Genomic DNA, 16818 nt, shown 5'->3' with positions numbered 1-16818 from the left:
AGACTGTTAAGATTTCCACAGCAAAACGGTTAAGAAGAAAACAAGCAAGACAGGGTTGTGTATCATGACGGGGCTGAAATACAGGAGTGAAGCTGCTTTCTCAGGCAACTCTCTTTGCAAGTTTCCCTGTAACTCTCCAAAGTCTCATCTGTGAATAGATCCTTGAGTCACTAGCATCTCTCCAGACAGCATCATATCCGGCTGCCAGGAGGAAGCGCAGCTCGCCTGTGACCTCTGAAAGGACCAACAAATGGAAAGCCACAGACAACTCGCCAGATAAAAGGATGGCGTACTGCATGTGCAGCAGGTATTAACTTTTAAGAGAAACACCACAGTCTCCGGTCAGGTCCTAAGACCGCGTGAGAAATTCAAGTTGTGATTAGAAAATCTTGCCCTAACCTCTTTTCCACAAAACTGACCTTGCCTTCCCACTTTCTGCATCTTTGCACCCAACACACTTGCCCAGACCTTCCAAACCAAAGAAACCTCCGACATAGGCAGCCTCACAGGAGCCTTCAAATTCCCGGTGAAACCTGACCGCTTTGTAAAGCCTCCCGTAAGAAGAAAAGATCAAATGAGACCGGCTCAGCGGGGGTCTTCCCGAGGGGACCCCGGAGTTAACGTATTTATTTTCACGCTGAAACTGCTGATTGCTTTACAGAGACATTTCATGCTGTAGCTCTGCATGGAGGACAAAAGTACCATTTTAATTAATGTTATAATTATTATAATTATTCTTTAAGAAAGCTATTAAATAACCTGTACAAAGCCCGGCCCAGTCCTAGCAAAAAACCCGAGCATTATTTCAAATCTCTCAAGGTCCTTCCGCTTTGATTCAGCGGAGCTCCCTATATACAAAGGTCAGCCCAGGGTGGTCCCCTCAAACTGCAGGTCTCCCAGACGGTGGGAATGGTTCAGAGCCTGGAACCACTCTTTCCTGATGCAGAGCTCTCAATCCTACCTCCCCTGCTCTTCCTGGGCACAGGGTCCCTGTCCGCAGGCCGGACCAGAGAAGCTAGAGGCCTGGCATCGCTTTGGGAGGAGGGCAAGCAGGCAGAAGCAAAGGCCTCTCTTGGGTCTCTCCTGCCGGCAGGTCCCTGGAACCTCCCGGAAGAGGTGCTGAGTAAGGAGTCCGAAGTGGGAGAGGCCTTGAGCCACCCCCAGGTGGGCTTACAGGTCCCGCGGGTCTTCACGCTTGACTCCGGCCTCAGCAACTTTGAGCTTCTTATTCTGGTGCGTCTTGACATGCTTGGCAAGGTGGTCGCTGCGCATGAAGCGCTTGCCGCACTCCGGACACGCGAAGCGCTTCTCACCGGTGTGAGTCCGCAGGTGCCGCTGTAGCTCGTCTGAGCGAGTGAAGCTCTTGCCGCAAAAGAGCCAATTGCACACGAAGGGCCTCTCGCCCGTGTGCCAGCGCAGGTGCGCCTTCAGGTGCGACGTTTTGCCGTACACCTTGCCACAGCCTGGCACGTGGCACACGTGCTGTTTCTTCTTGCCCGGCTCTGCCTCGGGGGCGCCGCCCGCCGCTTGGCAGTTGGGGCAGCGGCAGCGGCGGCACCTCCTGGCCGTGGCCGCCAGGGGGGCCTTGGTTTGCAGCAGCGCAGCGATCTGGCTCTGGTACTGCGCGAAGTCCGAAGGGCCCAATACCAGGCCCCGCTGCAGGGCTGCGGCAGCGGCGGCGGCAGCTGCGGCCGAGGCGGGGAAGCGCGGCGCGTGGGGGCCCCCAGCACAGGGGCCGGAGAGGCTGCCCCCTGGAACCCCCGAGGTTCCCGGACCGGTGCCTGCCTGCGGGATACTCCACCACGGGAGGTCGTCGGGGGCCGGGTTGGGGGACAGCTGACGGCACGTGGGGGGCGGGGGCGGCGGGGGCGGGGGTAGCAAGTTGGAGTAGCCGGGTGGTAGCGCGGCCTGGGCTGCATAGGGCACGTAGGCTGGCGCGCAGCTGGCTGGCAGCGCCGCCATACTCGAGGGCAGCATCTTCACCGGTGAGAACTCGTAGGGGTACGAGGGGTCAGCAGGGGGTGTTAGCGGCAGCTCGTGCGCCGCCCCGAAGGAAGGCTGCAGGTGCGTTTTCTGCGGCGTCAGCCCCAGGCTGGGGTGCGGGGGCGGCAGCGCGCCAGGCGAGTGAGCGGGCATATCCGTGGTCCACGGGTGAAAAAGCCTGGAGGGCGAGCCCAGCGCGGGGTCGTAGGACACCTGCAGGAATTCTGGGGGTGCCGTGGCGCCTGGCTGGCCGATGCGGCTACAGGTGGCGGCTAGCAGCGCCAGGGGCGAGTGCTTGCCCAGGTCTGGGGAGGCGCTGGGGGTGCGATCCTGCATAGGCGGCGGCGGGGGAGGGCGGATAAGAGACAAAGGGTTAGCGTTCCCAGCCCGGTCTCCGGCCGTCCCGCTACCCCCACGCCAGCTATTGTACTGATGCCCCTCCCCCGCCCTGGCCGTCCCTCCCCCGCTACCAGATCCCTTGCACTCACCCACTAGTCCCTGGAAACTTTTGATACCTGCGCTACCTGAACGCGGAGCGCGCGAGCGCTTCCTGTTAAACTACTTGGTGCAAAGAGACGCCATCCAGCCTCAGAGAAAGGCAGGCAGAGTGGGAGGGGAGAGGGATCCCGGCTCCGCGGGCAGAAAGTGTGTCTGGAAACACCCACAGCCCGGCTGCCCATCCGCCTTCCCTCCCATCTTTTAAGCCCTCATTTACACGCTACTCTCGAGTTCCTCCTGCGCCCGCCCCAGGAGGGCCCGGCGGGGTGAACTGGGGCTGGTTCTCAGCCAGACGCGCACCTCCGAACAACCCCCGGATACGCACTTCCCTCCCCCAAAGGCCACACTCTTGACACCAAGATTAGGTGTGAAGTTGGTGTGAACACCCCAGGTATGACTCCAGAGGCATCCACCCAGCGGGATTCCCTTTGAAATTCAGGGTGCAGAGTACCAAGAAAGATCCAGACACGACTCTTCCCACCTTTCCCTCGCCCCCTTCGAGCCCAGCCCTGACCTGGAGGAAGGCCTGCAGCGAGTCATTCCGGAGGACGGCCACGGCGGCCATGGCTACGGCTTGCGGGCCGTTGGCTGTGGAGCAGGGCGCTGCCGAGGCATGGAGACCCGAAGGCGAGGACCAAGGGCTGCCTAATGTCCCTCCCCGGCGCCTGTTTTGCGCGCCGGGGCCCTCCCCGCTTGCACCCCTCGCCGCACCCCGCTCGCTCGCCCCGCGCGCGGTCTGAGCGCTTCAGGATCACCTCCAAGAATTTGATAAGGACTTTGCTGGGCCGCCAGCCAGTCAGAGGGAAGATTTATGGCTTTGAAGTTTGCCGCTACCCAATCATCAAAGAATAGCGGCTCTTTCAGAAGCGAAAGCAAATCCTTTGAATCCACAAAGCTCCTATGGTGTGTTTGTTGGTCTGGATAAAAGAACTGATTATTAGGGGGGATGGGAAGGGAGGAGATAAAGGCGGGACAATTAATGAAGTAATCACTATGTGGGAAATGTATATACACAAATAATTGGATTTTCCTGATCAAAGGGGGCCTTACCGCCTGGAGACCCGCGCTTGGGTTGCTTGAGACACTCGATACCCCTCCCCCCCCCTCCCTTGCAATTAAAGATTTGCGCCCAGGCAGCGCCCAAAGTGACAAAGTGTCTTTGTTATCTCCAGGGAAATCTGCCCTCAGCTTCCAGGCGCGGGACTTTGAGACGAAGACCAGGGTAATTCTCCCCTCCCCCCATACTTACACACCCAGACAGCACACGCACCGGCCCGAGCACACCAAGGACCCGAGGGAATTCCCGGGGCTGGGCGTGGGACGTCCCGCGCTCCGCCCACCGCGTTCCCCCCTCTTCCAGCCCCTGCCCGGCCTTCTCAGAGTGGCGGGCAGCTCCGTGACCTGGGGCGGAGCCGGGCGGCCGCCCAGGGTGGCGGTGGGTGGTGCGCACGCTCCCAGGCCGCCAGCCTGATGAGCAACTGGGGCTCCCTTGCGATGTTCCTGCTGGCTGGCGACTTGAAAGTTTTCTCCGGCCACAACAACTTTTTGCAAATAGTGAGCCTGGGAAAAAACACCCGGGCCGCACTTACCCCAAAGCTAAGCTTGGCAGGACACTCAGAGCCATACGAGAGAAAAATGTTTGCTATCTTGCTCTCCTTTCTCTGGGCAGGCAGGTGATAGCTATTAGGCCCGACTGAAACCCCCAGCGATGCTAGAATTCCCCAGCCCTAGCCCAAGCCCTGCCAGGCGAGCGCGCGCTCCTGCAAGCCGCACACACCTGCAGGGAGCTACCCGAAAGAAGTAAGGCGCGGTGGAGGACCCTGTAGCTGTTGTAGGGCAAACCACAAATAGTACGAGGATGGCTCTCTAACCAGAAAGAAAAGTCAATAAAAACTGTTGTCCCCGTCACCTTTGTAAAGGAAAGAAATTTCTTCAGGCGCGGGGCATTCTTTGCCCGGGTCAGGAAAACACTCTCCGGGTGTGTTTTCCCTAAACCCTCGCGTCTCGCTATGCCTGGCCAAGAACGGACAGCTGGTCACCTGCCTCTTCCGGTCCAGGGCGCAAGGCGCGCCCTGCAGGGGCAGTGCGGACACCCAGATATCCTCACCCAAGAGAACCGGAGGGGGAGGAGGGAGAGGCGGGTGGGGGCGCCTCGGGGTCTTCACGGAACTGCAGGGCATTAGGGACTGGGAATGGCGGTAGAGGCCTCACACCCGCCGTCCACGTGACCGCTCAGCAGAGCGGGCCACCTGGGCTTTGGCCGAGCCCGGTCTACGTGTGCCTCTGGGTACATGGCCTCCTTTCTCACAGGCCGCCCGCCTTGCGTGGATCCTCAGAGGCGTCTCGCGCCCCTCCTTCCTGTGCATCATCCTCCGGGGGGAACCACACCGCGGCAATTCTCCGTGCTGGGCCCGCGGTTAGGCCAACATTAGCAGGCTTCTGATTCAGAGTCTGAGTTGTATGTTGGTGCTTTCTGCACTCCCATTAGGGGTTGGGACCCTACGCCACCAGACCTGCATTTCCCCACGCCCAGGGCCCGCCAGCAAAATAGAAACGTCTTGCTGAAGAGGAATGGGCCGCATGCAGCCCCAATACCATGAGCTCTTCGCGAGCCCCATCCTTGCACGCCCCTCCTCTCTCCAAGGTGTCACCCAGGAGCGGTGAGCAGTGACAACCAGCTTGGCCGACGAGGTCTGCCTCTTGAAGAGAAGGTCCGGATGCTCTGGGTGCCAGAAAAGGGAGGGGCCTTAGTGTTTTGCTCCGAGGCCGGGCAGACCTACACCTTTCCGCACGGCGTGCAGAAATCGATTCTCGGCAAAGCCTGGGGCAGGAAGGAACCCTTTTCCGCATGCAAGTTAGAGGCTAGGGAGTGCTACAGCGCAAACACGCGAAGGTACCTGTCGGCCCAGTCCAAGCGGGTATGGTCCCTTAGTGGGACCTCTCAGGCTCTGTCTGAGCTCTTCGACCTCCGGCTAACGGTGGTTGGGCGGGGTGCGGGCCGGGCTGGGCCAAACAGGCTATAAGGCATTCTCATTTGTGGAATCTGTTCATTAATTTAACAAAAACGCAAGAGAAGCCAGTTCATGTTTCCAGTTGTTATAGAACTCTTTCTCCAAGATGCCCCATTAACCAATAAACCACCATCAATGGCCAGCAGGGAGGAAGAGAATACTGGCTTGGTGTTAAGAGCTCCAACTCTGAAAATCTAAACGCAGATTTCTCTTTGCCACTTTCTAGTTGGTGACCTTGGCCAGCAAGTTACTCACCCGCATTGTGCCTTAGTTTCCCAACTTGTAAAATGCGGGTTTTAGCAGTGTTCACCGCGTAGTGCTTGTAGGCTTAAAAGTGGTAATATAATCAAAGTCTACAGGACAGTGTGAGCTCACAATAGGCCCTCCCTTGACTTAAGTCCTGGGTCTGGGCCTCATCTCCATTTGCGAAAACCAGCCAGGATTTCAGCCTTCCCAGGCGTGAGCTGAAGTTTGGAGAGAGACTTTTACAAAGTGCTGTTTAGTCTCTCTCCCTTTGCACTCGGGGCTCCTGAAGAACTTATTCTTAATGAAATAATGTTCCGAGCGTCCATTAAAAATGCAATGCTGGGAGATCAAAGTACAATATTTATTTTAGAAATTTGTTGCAATCACCAAGAGATACAGGTATCAAGGCCAAATGTCAGTTCCGTTACACAAAGCCCCGCGCCCGGGAAGAGCGTGTGGCTGCTCTGCCATAATGTAAAGAGACATCAAAGACCGAGCGCGCTGCAAAAGTGCGCAGCCGGGAGGAGGGAGTGAGCCCGGGAGGGCCTGGCGAGCCCCAGACGGCGCGGGGGCTGTGGGGGCGGGGGTCAGTTCAAAGAGGTATCCGCTGGGGCGGGAGTTCACAGGAGGGAAGGTTTAATGGGCTTTCTTTTGTTGGTGGGTGTGTTTGTGCGCGGAGGACCCAGGAACTCCTCTGTGGTCCTTCAGCCCGAGGGTGGAGGCGGGGGGCGGGGGTGGGAAGCGGCGAATTGGGAGCAAACTTTAACCGCGGCGGGGGGCGGGGAGGTTGAATACCAGCCTCCTGGCGGTGGTTGGCGCAGCGGAGCCGCTCTCATTGCGGCTCTCCAAGCAGCACGGTTCCAAGGCTGCGAAGTTTGCCTCGCGGTTTTTTTGTTTTTTGGGTTTTTTTTTTTCCCGTGGGCGGGCAGGCGGTGAGCGCTGACCGAGTGCCACCCGCGAAGAGAGGTGGGTAGATGCACCTGCACAGGCACTCGTATGATGGACCGACCTGCTGTGCCTGCTGTGTGTGCTCCGGAATCCGCTCCAGGAAGGAGTGTTTACTGAGAGCTCCGGGGTTGCTACTTCGCGCCCGAGCCTGGTACCTCGCCTCAGGCATTTTCTTGCAGCAACTGGGGACCCACACCTTTGAGATAAGTCCAACCAGTCCCCCACCTTCAGTGGGTTAAAAAAAAAAAATCTATACATGATTTAGGTCATTCTAACAAATTCTTAATTCATTGGCTCCTTATAGAGGGCTGTTGCTTCGCTGCCCAATCTCGCCTCCTCTCTTCTAAAGTCTCAACTTTCCAAGATCCGGCATCTGCCTAGTTAATACAATACCAGTCATTGCTTTATTAAAGGTGATGGCAGGGGAGGGTGCAGAATTTCTCTCTTACTAGTAGGGCAAAATCGCAGGAGGATGTGTGTGCATTTGTTTGGTCATCTACAACTAAGTATTCTTAGAGCAGCCACTCCGTAGCCTTTTGAAGTTGTGCTAGAGCAGAAAGCTGCTATTGTTTTCAGCTCTCAACAGGGAAGGGATCAAACTTTGCCTCTTCAATTAGAAGGCTTTTATTTTTTATTTTTTAAATGGTGGTGGGTGGGTGCTGTGTTGCGATCTGACACACTCTGAGTATTTGCAGCCAACTTGCTGTTTAAACTGCAGACCAAATCGCATCATAATGCTTGCATCTGAAACAGGGGTTGGATCATTATTGCAGCCAAGGGCTTTCAGTTGAAAGAAATTTCTGGTGCTGGGAATCTGGAAAACACTGGTTTTGTTTTGGGAAATTTCTTCAACTGGAAGCCTTGAATTATCTTTAAGCTTAAACATCAAATTGGGATCAGTATATAATAGGTGAATGATAGGAATTCTAAATCTAGGAGGGACAGTCTTATCTAATTTGAATCTCCCATTTGATGTCAGGAGGAAACAACATTGGCATATATGTGTCACACCTGTGCAGTGCTGTGAACTTCAGTAGCTGTTCAATAGATGCTCATGGGTGTTGGGTGGTAGAATGGAATTGTGTGTGCTGGTGTCATCTGCCTAGTGATTGGTACCACAGAACACACAAATGCAATAGGGACTCAGAGGAGACCATGGCAAGGGCTGGAGTACCTAAGGGAGGTTTAATCAAGAAGCTTGGGTTTGAAAGAGCCTGTAAGGACCTATGGAATTTTAATTGGGGACATAGAAAGAAGGACAATGGGGGTGGGGGAAAGTACAGCAAGGAAAAATAAGAGCTTTTTTGGGTTCTCCAGGGAGGAGCTGAATAACCCTGACAGATGAAGCTTTGCATCTTTGATTTGCTGGTATAGACAGGGTGGGGCCAAGTTAGAGAATCAGAGAGAAGAATTTGCCCCAGATGCTATATGTAGTAAGACTTGAGCGTAGGCTCCTGAGCAGGTGAATTATATAAATTCAATTCCATTTCTTCAATTTCCTTCCTTAGGAGGGTTGGCTTGCTGAGAGGGCTTAGAAGGATAGAGGCAATGCAGTTATCTAGGTGTGAGATGTGAAAGGGCTAGTCTGGGAACTGGTATGGTAGTGAATGAGTACCAGACACTTTAAAGGGAAAAAGAGCAGCATTTGATGACATGTTGAAATAAGAGATAAAATGAAGAGAAAACAAAAACAAAAAACCCCTTCTTTTGACAAATGGTGCTGGGACAACTGGATATCCACATGTAAAAGAATGATTAGGACATCTTCCTTAGACTATTCCTAAAAGTTAACTCTAAATGGATCATAGACCCAAACACAATAGTTAAACTATAAAATTCATAGAAGAAAACATAGGAGTAAGGCCTCATGACCTTGGGTTAGGCAAAATGCCTTCTTAAATACACCAAAAGCATAAATGGCAAAAGAAAAAATAGATTAATTGGGCTTCATAAAATTTAAAACTCTCTGCTTCAAAGGATACCATCAAGAAAGTGAGAAAACCCACAAAATGAGAGAAAATATTTTCACATTATGTAGCTAATAAAAGATTTGTATCCATAATATATAAAGAACCCATGCAACTCAACAATAGATGACTAACCTGATTTTAAAAAAAGACAAAGGATTGGAATAGACATTTTTCCAAAGTAGATTTGCCAAAGGAAAATAAGCATATGAAAAGCTGCTCAACATGATTAGTCATCACAGAAATACAAATCAGAACTAAATGAGATCCCAGTTTACACTTACCAAGATGGCTAAGATGGAAAAGATAATAACAAGTGTTGACAAGGACGTAGGAAAACTGGAACTCTCATAAACTGCTAGTAGGAATATAAAATGGTGCAGCTACTTTGAAAAAAAACCAATCTGTCAGTTCTCGAACATTAAACATGGACTTATATTTCTACTCCTAAGTATAAATCAAAGATAACTGAAAACATATATTCACACAAAGACTTGTACATGAACGTCATAGCAGCGTTATTCACAATAGCCAAAAGGTAGAAACAGTCCAATGTCCATTAGCTGAATAAATGGATATGCAATGTGTTGCATTTATACAACAAAATATTAGCTATAAGAAAGTTTGATATACTGAATATCTGAAATACTGTTACCTGTTACAACATGAACTTTAAACACATTACGCCAAATGGAAAAAACCGGTCACAAAAGATAACATATAGTATGTTTCCATTTCTGTGAAATGTCTAGAATAGAGAAATCCAGAGACAGAAAGTAGATTAGTGGCTGTTGGGAGCTATGGGGAGGGAAGAATAGGGAGTGAGTGCTTTTGGATTGCTTTTTTCTTTTGGTGAGGGTAAGATTTTTTTTTTTTTTTGGCCATATCCATGGGATGCAGAAGTTCCCAGATCAGGGATCAAACTTGAACCACAGCAGTGACCCAAGCCATAGAAGTGACAACACCAGATCCTTAACCCACTGAGCCACCAGGGAACTCAAAAATACTCTAAGGTTGATGGTGGTGATGATTGCACAGCTCTGTGACTAGACTAGAAACTACTGAACTGTGTACTTTATATGGATAAATAATATAATACATGATTATAATTCAATAAAGCTGTTAAAAAAAATCAAAAGGAACCCAAAGTTCTAGCTGTGAGGCAGAAATAACGGTTTAGTTGCTGACAAAAGTGGGAGATTAAGGAAGAAAGATACTGGATTTAAACAGAAGTGCTGAATTCAGTTTGGGGATGTTGAGTCCAAGATGTGGGCTGGATGTTCATGCGGAAATGCTTGCAGAAAGCTGGATATGTGGGGATGGGCAGTGCAAGCAAGTGACAGGGCTAGAGATAAGGACTTGTGAACTTTTGGGAAATAGTGATGGTTGAATAAGTGAGCTCATTGGAGTGAGTGGAGGTCAAGCAGGTAGAAAAAAGCTACAGTAGAATTCGCAGGGAAACTCAAACTAGAAGACATACAGAGGGAGAGGAGCCATCAAAGCAGCCAAAGGAAAAAGGGTCAAAAGAGGCCAGCAGAGGAGTTCCTAAGGTGGCTCAGTGGAAACGAATCTGACTAGCATCCATGAGGATGCAGGTTTGATCCCTGGCCTCACTCAGTGGGTTAAGGATCTGGTGTTACCGTGAACTGTGGTGTCGATTGCAGAGTTGGCTTGGATCTGTTGTTGCTGTGGTGTAGGCTCTGATTTTTTTTTTGCCCTAGGGGAACCTCCCTAGGCCACCAGTGCAGCCCTTAAAAAAAAAAAAAAAAAAAGAAAAGAAAAAAGAAAAAGAAAAAGAAAAGAGAGAGGCCAGAGGCCACAACAACAACAAAAAAGAGGTGAGAGATGAGCAAGCCCACTGGATGTGACCAAGGGCACTGGGGTGGGGGATGGGCTAGGAGGAAGTGTAGTAAGAAACAGAGTCCCTCTGATTCAGGAGGAAGCTTTGAGGATGGACCTTAAGAGCTGAGGTGGGGACAGGAAGTGGATTATGAGTCTAAGCAGCAGCTGGATCAAATAGCAGGATCAAGGCGAAAGTTTCAAGTTTGTGTTTTAGGATGTAGTTAAAAGGAAATGTTAGAAAGAGGGGGCGGTTGTAGGTGGGGAGCCTAGAGACTTGGGGTTTGCAGTGGAGGTGTGAGGGCTTCCGTTAATGAGGAGCAGAGAGAGGCAAGTGCAACTGCAGGAGAGAACTTCTGATGGGGGGTGATGCCAAATGAAACTCAAAGGGGAGGCTCCTTATTTATTCATTGAAACATCCAAGATATGCAGCAACATGGATGGACCTAGGGATTATCATACTAAGTGAAGTAAATCAGAGACAAATATATGATATCACTTATATGTGGAATCTAAAAATATGATACAAATGAACTTATTTATAAAACAGAAACAGACTCACTGGCATAGAAAACAAACTTATGGTTACCAGAGGGGGAAGTGGGGGAAGGATATATTAGGAGTTTGGAATTAACAGATACACACAACTATATATAAAATAGATGAACAATATAAACAATAAGGACCTACTGTGTAACACAGGGAACTATATCTGATACCATGTAATAACTATAATGGAAAAGAATCTGAAAAGATATATATGTATATATGTATGCATTAAAATAGTCAGGAATGGGTTGCAGATCAGGTGATGCTTATACCTACTTGTGCCAGGTCTTGTCCTAAGTGTTTTATCTGATCACATTCAGCCTGACACACTTAAGCCCTGCCTTCCAGTCCACTCTGCTGGCATGTGGATTTCCTCAGGCAAGAATTCAGCCCCTTGTCTTCTAAGGAGAGGGGCAGTGCTAATGTCCTGCTGTGGGGGCTGTCATGTGGGGCAAGGGGAGGAGCCTTGGGGGTGCCACCTGCCTCCCATGGGAGGAAGATCCTCAAATAAACATACTTTGGGGGAGGCACATAAAATTTCTTTCTTTGGGTTGTAGGCAAAAAAAAAAAAAAAAAAAAAAAAAAAATTGCTGTGGATAGGAGTGATATCTAGGCACAGACAAAGCCCCCTTACAAAAGACATATCTTAGAAAAGATAGTGCAAAACTTTTTTTTTCATCTTTTTAGGGCCACACCTGAGGCATAAGGCGGTTCCCAGGCTAGGGGTCGAATAGGAGCTACAGCTTCCAGCCTACACCACAGCCACAGCAACACAGGATCCCAGCCACATCTGTGACCTACATCACAGCTCATGGCAATGCTGGATTCCTTAACCCACTGAGAGGCCAGGGATCAAGCCTGTATCCTTGTGGATGCTAGTTGGGTTTGTAACCTGCTGAGCCACAACAGGAACTCCCCCAATCTTCTTAAGGATATCTTTTCTTATTTTAGTTAATTCATTAATATTTATATTTTTAAATGACCTTGTGTTTTGATTTGGGATGAGAATCACTTGATGCTGGAAGAAATAAAGGCACAGAAAAGTACAAGGACTGAGGCCACAGCAGGAGCCTGCAGAAGCTCTAGCTCATTCTGCGGCTTGTCTCCCATCCTTCTGGGTACAAGGAGCCCACCGTTTGCTGAGTGCAGAGGATATGGGTGCAGGTGAGCACAGGCACAGAGGGGATCCCGGAGCTGAGGAAGGTGTGCCCTGCCCTGGGAGAGGCTGGATCCCAGTACTGAGGAAAAGAGCTTGCAGGGCTGCCACAATTGGGCCACAGTACTAGGGGGGAGGATGTTGCTGGCAGATGAAAGGCCCAAGATTCCTGGGATCACACAACACAGTGGAAGAACCAAATCATGCACAGTTATTTCTCCAATGCTGATAGAAGACGGGAGTGCTGAAAGGAAAGATTTCCCATGTGCTGTTATCCATCTGTGGGAGCATTTATTCCCATAGAAGAAAGTGATAAATCTTTCTTTAAGCTACACAATAGTTTTACACATAAATTTCCGTAAATTTGATCTGGAAATAGAATAAAATGAGAACATATATTAATATATAGGAAAATACTTTTTTTTTTTTTGGTCTTTTTAGGACCACATCCACGGCATATGGAGGTTCCCAAGGCCAGAGGTCGAATCAGAGCTGAAACTGAGAGCCTACGCCACAGCTACAGCAACGCTGGATCTGAGCTGCGTCTGCGACGTATACCACAGCTCACCGCAACACCAGATCCTTAACCCGCTGAGCAAGGCTAGGGATTGAACCTGCATCCTCATGGATGCTAGTTGGGTTTGCAAACCGCTGAGCCAGGATGGGAACTCCAGAAAATTACTTTGGATGCAAGCTGAATAAGGATCCTGTCTGCATATCAAGAAATGCAAATAAACTCTGGACCCTCATTTTTCTAACCCTGTAAGTCCAGCCTCCCTAGGTGGAGGGGGTGCTAACTGGCTAGAGAAAGGAGTTCTAGCCTGGCAGGTGGTGGACTGCACCACGGTCTCTCTGCTGCTCTGGTGATGGTTTCTCCGTGACCACAGCGCATTCACTCCCCATGTGCTCATGTGATTGTGTGCTGCGGGGCCACACTGCTGCTGCCCATCCCAGCAATATGGTGATTGCCAGATCTTGCACAACCATCTTTTATGGATGGGGGAATTGTGGCAAAAAAGGGTGAAGCTATCCATCCTGTTACTGGAATTGGATCCAGGCCATGGTTACTCCAGAGGGCCAGATTGAGCCCTCACAAAAGAGTGCCACCCTGGGCAAATGCAAATCTTTCTGTTATTAGAAAACAGTGTATGTGTCTGTGGGTCTGAGGAGATAGTATTAAACAAGAAGCCTGGGAATATATTGGCCACATTACGAGTTGTTTGTTATTTGCCTCCCGGTTAAAAGGTCAGACCCACATGAGATGTCTGCTGTCTTATTCAAGGAGGAAGACAGGTTGTGACATCAGGGCGGATAGTCTGGACCCATGATCTTTTCTTCCTGGCTGGAGTACTGTCTCTCCCCTTCCCCTGGTCCCAAGCCACCAGGGGGCACACAGAATCAGCTATTTACCTTGGAAGTTTTAAGGCTCCAATTTTAAGGATAGAAGCCTTAGTCTCATATCGTTAGGGGTCCAGCTGGGAACAGACTAACACAAACATCAGCTCTCTGCATCCTCTCAGTTCCACTTCAAAAGTCAGTTCATCCATGGGCCTTTCAGTGCTGACAAACAACCGCCTTTTGATACGGGTTCTAGGATCACGGTTTGGTTTCAAGTAGGAACTGTTCTCTTTACCTTGGACCTTCCCCCGCAGAATCACTCAGCCCCAGATGTTCCCCTTGGGGACCCTCACTGCTCCTTCTCTCAATTTGCTCTCTTCTCTCTCCTTTGCCTTTTCATGGCTGCACCCTGGAATCTTTCTCATTTATTCTTTTTATTTATTTTTTCCTTTTTTGCTCTTTTTGTTTTTTAGGGCTGTACCCGAGGCATATGGAGGTTTCCAGGCTAGGGGATCCAGTGGAGCTGCAGCTGCCGGCCTACAGCACAGCCACAGCAATGCAGGATCTGAGCCACATGTGCGACCTACACCGCAGCTTACGGCAACCCCGGATCCTAACCCAGAGTAAGGCCAGGGATTGAACCCGAGTCCTTATGGATGCTAGTTGGGTTCGCTAACCACTGAGCCACGACGGGAATTCCTCATTTATTATTTTTCTAAGGTTTGCCTATATGGCTGCTACACAAGGTCCAAGACTTACACCAGGATTCATGCGGTCTCTTGCTTACTGTAAGGGTCAGGTTCAGTTAAGTGAAAAGTGTCCATCCTACCTAATTGGAGCAGAAAGTGACTTATTACAAGATAGTCAATGTCTCACAGATTGACTGGAGGGCTGAAGAAACTAAGTCTCAGTTGAGCCTTCAGGAATAACTCCCAAAGCCACACCGCAGACCTGGGTTGACAAGGAAACCACTGCCTCTGCGAGGATCAGGAGGCTGTAGAACAAGACAGGTGCCTGACTCCTGGGAAGCCACAGTGACACCTGTCCAGCTTCAGAATCATGCCACCTCTCCATGGTCTGTACTTCGTTTCTTGACACTATGTACATAGGGGCTGTGCCATTAGGACCTCTGGTACAACTGTTGTAGAAAAGAGCAAATGCACCACAATTGTGCTTATTGGTAGGAAGAGCAGAAGTATAATTCCTGCCTCACAATTGTTTACTCCTGTCTTCCAGATCTGTGATATGCTGCCTCTGATTGGCACAATCCAAATCATAGATCTGGAACCCTAGCTGCAAGAGAGTGTGGGAAATATAAATTTTAACTTCCTGGCCTCGAAAGAGATTAGAATAGCTATGACGTGAGCCAATGCAAATATCTGTTGCACTTCTGATTATGAAGTTGCTTCCTGGTCTACATTTCCAGGTTCCCATTTCTCCTTTAGGGAACTGCCTAAGGATGAATATGCCATGTCTTCTCATTATAAGCATAATTTTGGTCCCATCACTCTGGTCCCAGCTACAGTGGAGTTATGTCCAATGTTTTTTGAGTTCCCACCATGTGAATTCCCTTAACCATTTCCTCATCTCATGACTCCCAAATCCACCTCCAGCTTTAACCTTGACCTTTCTCTAGAGCTCTAGCCCTGAATCATTAAATGCCATCCTCGATATTGCCTCAGGGATGCCCTGCCAAATCTCCAAAATAAATATATTCCCAGGAAACAGCCTTTCTCTCCACTTTCTAGACCAACTCAACTGCCCAAGATTTCTAATTGGTGGTTTTTAAATTGGTCCTCATCCAAACTCAGCTGGGCTTCCTCCTTCTTTACTCCCCACTTTCATCATTGCTAGTTGCATTTCCATGCTGCCCTCCAATTCTCCTTTCTATTCCAATTCCATTTTCCTGGTTGAAGCTTTCATTATCTTTCAACTCCCATTTCACAGCCTTTGTGGCAGACTTTATTTTCCAAGGATGATCCCAACATTATCTCTCATCCCACAATCTGACTGGCCTTAGTGACTCACTGATAGCCCACAGAACACAGCAGAAGTGACTTCCAAGCTAGTTCAGTAAAGGTCAAGTGGCTCTCACCTGGATCTCTTAGAGCCATTGCTTCCCAGATGCTCCTCTTGGAACAGTCCCTCTTAGAACCCAGCATGAGAAGCCCAAGCCACATTAAAGTCTACCCTTAAGTGTGCTGGTCAACAGTCCCAGTTGAAAGCAGCCTTTGGGTCTTCCCATCCAAGAAACCAACATGTGAGTGAAGCCTATGGGTAATTCTAGGCCCCCTGCTGTTTCAGTCCCTCTAGATGAGGTGCCAGACATCATGGAGCAGAGATGAGTCATCCTTTCTCTGATCTGTCTAAAGCCTTGACTTGGAAAATCCACGAGCACAATGAAATTGCTGTTTACTCCACTAAGTGTAGGATGGTTCACTATACAGCAATAGGTAGTCAAACAACTCTCAAATCCATGTTGCACATTATCTGATGACTACCTTTGTAAAACACTGACAGCTCCTATTTTCAACTTGCTCAAAAAACTGAAATGTCTCCCCACTGTATATGGAATTAATTGTATGTTCCCCAGTCTTGCATTCAAAATGCCACATTGTTTTAAGTCTTCCAACTTTATCTACCACTTTAACTCACTACTCACCTTTCCTTCCAATCTTACCAGATATTAACTCTTTACCTGGCCATTCTTGAAGCTCTCCTACCTTGAAGAACTTGCACGAGTATTGGCCTGTGCTTGGAATTTTCATTTTCTATACCTATCGAATGCCTACCTAGCCTTGCTTAAAGCCAGCTCAAATCTCACATCCTCTAAGGCCATGCTGTCCAATATGGTAGCCAAGAGTCACATGTGACCATTTACATTTAAAATTAAACTGATTAAATTGAAAATTCAGTTTCTCAGTCTTACTAGCTACATTTCAGTGCCAGCAGCCACATCGTACTGGACAGCACTACTCTAAGAAGTCTGCTTAGCTTTACCTTTCCAATTAATCTCTCCTTTCCCAAAGAAACTTAATCTGAAATTTTAGCAATTTTGATCTGAATGACATTTCGAAAATCATATAATCCAGTACCACAAAATTTCAGATGCATCTTAGCTTTCCACTATTCTAGTACATTGTCTGTACATGGTAGGTGGCCTAAAACATTTACTGAGTTGCAAGGAAGCAACAATGATTCTATCTGTACTAAGGCATTAGGGTTAACGGACCTCTTAGGACCTTTTCTAGTAAAATACATTCAATGAACAGATCATATGTCT

The 16818-nt window shown here is 49.3% G+C and overlaps 1 protein-coding gene across 3 annotated transcripts; it reads right to left on the bottom strand.

Moving 5' to 3' along the window:
* Positions 586-5472, bottom strand: SP5 (Sp5 transcription factor). Of its 3 annotated transcripts, none has more exons than XM_021075439.1 (2): positions 3731-5472; positions 586-2313 (listed from the first exon to the last, which is right to left on the bottom strand). In XM_021075439.1, exon 2 carries the CDS (start codon positions 2134-2136, stop codon positions 1171-1173), a length of 966 nt encoding a protein of 321 aa, XP_020931098.1. In that variant the 5' UTR covers positions 2137-2313; positions 3731-5472; the 3' UTR covers positions 586-1170. The 3 variants fall into 3 exon arrangements, with proteins under 3 accessions (XP_020931098.1, XP_020931097.1, XP_020931099.1); XM_021075438.1 differs by lacking the exon at positions 3731-5472 and adding an exon at positions 2996-3722; XM_021075440.1 differs by lacking the exon at positions 3731-5472 and adding an exon at positions 2472-2982.

This window comes from Sus scrofa, chromosome 15 (genome assembly GCF_000003025.6).
Source record: "Sus scrofa isolate TJ Tabasco breed Duroc chromosome 15, Sscrofa11.1, whole genome shotgun sequence".
NCBI classification, from domain to species: Eukaryota; Metazoa; Chordata; class Mammalia; order Artiodactyla; family Suidae; genus Sus; species Sus scrofa.
This window is presented reverse-complemented; position numbering and strand designations above follow the sequence as displayed.